This window comes from Octodon degus, unplaced genomic scaffold (assembly GCF_000260255.1).
Source record: "Octodon degus isolate 3935 unplaced genomic scaffold, OctDeg1.0 scaffold00002, whole genome shotgun sequence".
Taxonomy (NCBI): Eukaryota; Metazoa; Chordata; class Mammalia; order Rodentia; family Octodontidae; genus Octodon; species Octodon degus.
Genome location: NW_004524578.1, coordinates 25,826,829 through 25,833,470, shown reverse-complemented (window position 1 = coordinate 25,833,470; position 6,642 = coordinate 25,826,829). Strand labels below are relative to the sequence as shown.

The 6,642-nt window shown below is 40.9% G+C and overlaps 1 protein-coding gene across 1 annotated transcript in view; it reads right to left on the bottom strand.

Annotated features, from left to right (window-relative positions):
• Nucleotides 1-15: 15 nt before the first annotated feature.
• Zscan29 (zinc finger and SCAN domain containing 29) overlaps nt 16-6,642 on the bottom strand; it is a 24,136-nt gene continuing 17,509 nt past the window's right edge. Inside the window, 5 exon segments of the mRNA XM_004623361.3 lie at nt 16-453; nt 455-560; nt 563-883; nt 886-1,074; nt 5,959-6,429. Of these exon segments, the coding sequence (XP_004623418.3) occupies nt 264-453; nt 455-560; nt 563-883; nt 886-1,074; nt 5,959-6,429 (1,277 nt within the window). The 3' untranslated portion in view covers nt 16-263.

The following is a 6,642-nucleotide window of genomic DNA, read 5'->3' as shown; positions in this document are numbered from 1 at the left end:
CTTGTGGCAATTCTCCTGCCTCAGCCTCCCAAGTGCTAGGGTTACAAGCATGCACCACCATGCCCAGCTAATCTTTTCATTCTTAAAATGACTGCCTTGAGAATTTGACTCTAGGTCCAGGAAGAGCATAAGAAACACACACTAGCATAAATTCTAAGGAGTACTTCCTAAGCCAGCTGGGTACCTGTCACTTTTGGAACACATTCCAAATAAAATAATATTAAGACTGAGGCTCTTTCCTTTGAGGGCTTTTCAGGTACTAACTATGACAGAAGCTTTTCTTGTGTATGGATTTCTTGGTGCTTATTAAGGGCAGAGCTTTTACTAAAGCACTTGCCACAATCATGACATCCATAGGGTTTCTCTCCAGTGTGGGTTCTATGATGTGCACGTAAGTCACAACTCTTACTGAAACTCTTTCTACAGTCAGGACACACATGGCATCTCTCTCCAATGTGCACTGAAGTGAGAACTGTTACTGAAACTTTTTCCACACTCTTCACACTGATAAGGCTTTTCTCCTGTGTGAGTTCTCTGATGAATTATAAGGCTTGAGCTCTGAACTGTTTCCTACACTCACCACACTGATAAGGTTTCTCTCCTGTGTGGATTCTTCTATGGGTGATGAAATTTGAACTGTCACGGAAACACTTCCCACAGTCAAGACACTTGTAAGGCTTCTCCCCAATGTGGATTCTTTGGTGTCTGATCAGGCGTGCACTCCCACTGAAGGTTTTTCCACAGTCAGCACATTTGTATGGATTTTCTACCTGATGCCTAAGACAGGAGTTTGGGCCAAAGCTTTTGCCACATCTGAGATATTTATAGGGTGTCTCTCCCAAGTATGGTCTCTGATGACTTTGGACTTTACCTAAACTCTCGGTTTTCCTCTTTTCTCCCCTGGGATCTTTTCACACTGTCTTCCTGGTCTATAGTCACTCTCATTGCCTTTACTTTGATTAAAATGACAGGAAATTTTCCTCTCAGGTCTTGCAACTAATGTTCTGTGCAGCTGTACTTCCTCAGAAATATCCTGTTTTGTATTCTCTTCATTCTTAAATTCAGCCTCAAAACCTGACATTAAAAACAGAATTTATAAAGTTACCAATTTCCTTAATTAACAGTGCTGTGATAAGTAAACATAGGAAAAACAAGTATTATATTAGCTGTTTAATTTTTGGTCCCAAATTACTGCCATTGTTAAAATTCCAATGTTTTACTCCCTACTTGGTAGTTTAAGTGCTTAGCAGATGTGCTTCTCTTTTACATAATTATATGAGAAGGCTGATAATTTCTTTCAAACATTATAAGATCATTAGAAAATCCTTTAAAGTGCAGCACTAGGTTTTAAAGAACACTGTATTTTTTTTTTTTAACATTTATTTATTTATTGTGTGTGTGTATGTGTGTGTGTGTGGCCAGCTCAGCCCACCAGGGGGCGAGGCTGGCTGGCATGTGGTGCTGGGGGATCGAACCGTGGTTCCCTGTGCTTTGCCAAGCTTGTTCCAAGTAGGTGCTTTAGACCACTGAGCCATCTTGCCAGCCCCAAGAACACTGTATTTTGCCATATCCCGGACTTGTCATGGTATTCTTGTTTGTGTTCTTTGTCATGTTCATGTTCTAAAGGGATTAGAAGGAAATGGCCTAGGAAGACTTTTGGGGGAAAATTCTGTATGTGCAGGAACAATTTTTATTTAGTTTTCTTTCCCTAAAATTCCATATATGCTGGAAATAAAAACAAGAATAGGAAAATATTTTGGGGCTGGGGAGATAGCTCAGCAGAATAAGCACTTGCCTGGCAAGTGCAAGGGCCTGAGTTCAATCCCCAGTTCCGCCAAAAAAGAAAAATATCTGGCATCCTTCAAAGAATAAAAGGTCTTCTGAGATTAAAAATTTTGTTAGGAACTACTTCCCTAAAACATTTTCTTTTGGTGGTGCTGGGGATTAAACCCAGGGCCTTATGCATGCAAGGCAAAAGAGCTCTACACTGAGCCACATCCCTTCAAAACATTTTCTTTGCTCACAGGAAAATACTGCATTTCAGAATACTCACTGCATGTAATCTAATGCCCAAATGCTCTGTTAAGACAACTTTTTAATCTTCTAAGAACCAAATGCCCAGCTTCTATGATCAAAATATACTGTACCATTGAAACCCAATATTTTATAAAATAGGCACTAATAATCCAGGGGGGAGGGGTAACAAATACGAGCTTCTTTGGACCTATGGTATAAGAATTTACACTTACATGTTTCTGATAAATTTTTGGATTCCAAATTCCCCGAACTAAATCTAGAAGCAAAAGAATGCATTGTGTCAGCCTGTTGTATGTATCCCTAAAGCAGCATCTCTACCCAGAAGCTTAAGTCTTATTAGATGTTCCATGAAATATTCATTAAATAAACAGGACATTGAATACAGTGGTACCTTGGTTCACAAACTTAATTTGTTCCACAATTCTGGTTATGAATCAAACTGTTGTTAACCAAATCAAATTTCCCCATAAGGTAAATAATCTGTTCTGATCCCTATGAATATGGTCACGAACTGAATCAATTTTCCCATAAAGTTCAATGTAAATAAGGTTATGCCATTCTGAACCATATGTATTTTTTTAACCAGAAGAATCTGAAACAAAGTATAGTACAATATGAAGAGAAAATACTAACCTTGCTTGAAGCAACTTCTGTCATGGAGGACAGGAAGGAGGGTTATTGTTTGGAGGGAAGTCCTCCTCCATAAGGATATCAGGAAGATCTCCTTTAGAGGTTTCTTCTCTTTTTGTCTCTTTAGCTGCAGGCTCAATTTTTGATGAAAAGTCTGTCTAATGTCACTTGTTTTTTCCTGTGCTGTATAACCTTCTGGAAATGAGAGACCATGTTCTTGTTTATCAGATTCAATACTATTCACTACGGTTATGTTGGGGTGGTGTTTCTCAAACTGTGGGACTCATTCCACTTTTCCATAATGAATTGTATCACATCAGTTGCTGTTAACTTCCTATCTTCCTCTTCCTCAGTGGATGCTCCTCAACAAGTACCTTGTGCTACTCTCTGGAGTTCAGCAAGTTCCTGATGTTGTCAGCTTCTTATGGTATTCAACAAGCTCCTCTATGTCTGCACCATCGAAGTCTAGGCCCACACTCTTGCCCATGGATACAATCTCCTCCACCTCCTGTACATCAGACCCTTCAGTCACGTTCAGTGACTTCAGTGACACATTCCAGCCACAGTTTCCTCCACACTGAGTTTAAGATCCAAAATGTGACATCTTCCCAGGCTTTGTCGGTGAGGTTGATGCAGTAGAAGACATTGAAATATTTCTTCCAGAACTTTTTCACAGTCAAGGACATCTTTTCAGTGAGATTAAAACACCCAATGAAGAGCACCTTTGCGTACAGCTTCTTAAAGTTACAGATCACGTGATGGTCTAGGTTGCAGACCATTATGGTGTTATGTTGGGGGTAGGTGTTGTGTTGGTAAATTATACTCAGCATCCATATCATCCACCATGGCTAGAGTACATGTGGGGGCAGTGCCCATCAGAAGGTATCTTTCAGTCAGTTCATTGTCAGACAGATACTTAATAGTAGGGACAGACACCTCATGCAGCCATCCCAGGAAAAAATTGCCTTCTGACCCAATTGCATTGGCTCTCCACGACAAGCAGTCTGGCCTTGTTTGTATCCCATTCCTTAAATACACCAGGGGTCTGGGAATGGTCCACTATGGTGGCTTAATCTTCAGATTGGCACTGGTGTTCACACACAGCAAAAGTATTAATATGTCCCTCATGGACTTGTGCCCCAGCAGTCTCTTTTCTTGCCTTATTATATAGGTTCTCTTTATCATCTTCTGGCAGAAGAGCACTGTTTTATTGCAGTTGAACACTTGTTGGGCAATATATTATTCTGACTTCACAAATTTCTTCTTACTGTAGGCTTCTGGCCTTGGCAGAACTGGAAGTTTCACCATGTCTCGTCACACTGTGGATGCCACTTCTCTTGCGGAATTTATCAAACCACCCTCTACTGGCTTTAAATTCATTATTTGTTGCGCTTGTAGAGGGATTTTCTTGCAGTAAATCACTATGCAATTTCCTGGCTTTTTCACAGATCATAGCTTCACTAACTCTATCACCTGCCAGCTGTTTCTCATTCAACCACACCAATAAAAGTTTTTCCACCTCCTCTAGTACTTGTGTCCTCTGCTTAGTTAATGTTGTTACTCCTTTTGCCACATCAGCTCCTTTGATAGCATCTTTATTCTTCAAAATAGTTGAGATTGTTGACTTTGCCATCTTGTATTCTGAGGCCAGATCAGTCACACGAATACCATGCTCATGTTTTTCTACAATTTGCTTCTTCAATTCAATGGTTATTTTCTTCAGAACCTTCTTACCATTCTTGCTCTGCGCATTTTTGTTCCCTTCATCATTGCTCTGCACTTTCTTTTTACCACCATGCTTGCTCTGCACTTTCTTTGGAGCCATGCTGGATTGAATAATATTGTACAGTACTGTATGTGCTAAAAAGCAAACAAAAAAGCCTCACAGCAAGCGTGCACAGGTCTGTCTATGACCACAATCTCGACTAGAGAAAGCCATGACCATGTGTCAGAGTAGGGAAGATGGGCTGCATTTGTGTTTGTGCAGGGAAGATGACCCAGTTATGTTTGTCACCCAATGCAGAGTTCTTGAATGAAAGCAAATTTTGCCGAACACTTCTGTTCGTGAACTGAATTGTTTGTGAACAGAAGCATTTGTGAACCAGGCATTACTGTTAGTAAATATGTAATGTGAGCCTCCAAGAGAGCTATTTAGAATTTCCCAAACCTAAAAGTGACTTTTTAGTACAACATATTAATATTCCACGTAAATGATTCTCCAGGTAATATTCTTAAAGCACACTGACTTAAAAGACTTACAGAAGTGAAACCTATTATTTATTGAATACCTACTATCTGTCCAGGTACTGCAATAGGTACTCACACAGTAACTTGTATATATCAATCCTCTGACTGAGGTTTTGTTTTTTTCTTTTCCTTTTGTAGTGCTAGGGATCAAACCCAGCATTTTGTATTTTAGGAAAGCATTCCATCATTGTGCTCCATCTCCAGCCAAAGGTCTTAATATATAAGCAAACCTGGGGGTATTCAGTTAACACGGCCCAGATTCACATACCTATACATGAGTATAAAATCAGAACTCTTTCTACAAGGAGGGAAGCCTGAAGTATTTTTCTTAGGTAGCAGCTGATATTTATGTAATTAGTTTCCATAGAAACCTCAGGCTTATACAAAAGTATGTCTTAAGAAAGGGGTTGTTAGGCTTTCATACATGTGAATAAAGCTGACATACAGCTGTTATACAAGGTGAAATCAGAAAAAAATGAACTTTTAAAATCAGCCCACATAGGGCTGGGGAGATAACTTGGTGGTCTAAATGCCTGCATGGCAAGCACAAGGAGCTGGGTTTGATTCCCAGCACCACATGCTCTGCCAGCCCCGGAGCTGTGTTGGCCACCAAAATCAAGCGTGGTGGTACACACTGTAATCCCAGCACTGGGGAGGCTGAGACAGGAGGATCACTATGAGTCCAAGCTGCATAGTGAGACCCTGTACCAAATACATAAAAAATAAATAAACCCATGTAATGGGTACATGACATGCTACTTGGAAAATGTTAACTTTCAGATTTCTTAGTAGGTAAATTGGAACTGTAGTTCAAACATCAATGACAACTAATTTACTAAGTTTACAGCTATCTCCGATTGATGCTGTAGTGTGAGGACGCCAAAAGTCACCTGCTTTGATAGAAAGGAAACTTGGGGAAGGGATAAGGTAGACAAGAACTCAGGAAAGCTGGGTATACAGGCTCATTCTCAGTCTAATGGATCTTCTCCTAAGTCCCATTTCCTCCCTTTCGCTTCTTATCCCATAAGAATGAAAGAATCTTACCACTGGGGCTTTGAAATAAGACTGGAGCACGGGTTAAGACAGTCCCTGGGGGTATCTCAATACCCTCTTCATTGTCATCAGAATCTTCCTCTATGGCCTCTTCTGTGTCCACAGCTTGCATCTCAGCTTCAGCACTACCGTCCCCCTGGATAGGGCAAGCAGCTGTTTCCTCCTCTTTGCCATCAGTCTGTGGAGCAGCAGCCTGGGCACTCACCAAAGCATCCATTTCTTCAAAGAAGGGGCAAGTCTCTCGTGCTTGGCCATTTTTGACCTTCCGGTAGCTGGTCTGTAGGCTTTTAAACTTGGTCCGACACTGCTCTGGGGTCCTGAAGAAGCCATATTCCCATAACCTCTCAGCCACTGCTCCATATAACTGGCTGTTTCGGTGACAGTTCCGGAGGGCTTCATAAAATTGAGTCTCACTAAGAATTGCAAGGTAAGTCTTGGTCTCTTCATAGCCCCAGTGTACACCTGTCACCAGGAAAGAATTTCAGTACCACTTAATCCACTGCTGTACAGCCCAATCTTATCACCTGTATCAAGAAAAAAAGTTAAGCACCTGCCTATAATAGCAGCATTCAGGAGGCTAAAGGAGGAAAATCATGAGTTCAAAGCCAGCATGGGCTTAACAGTGAGTTTAAGGCCATCCTAGCCTACATGGGAGAACTTGTCAAAGCAAACAAA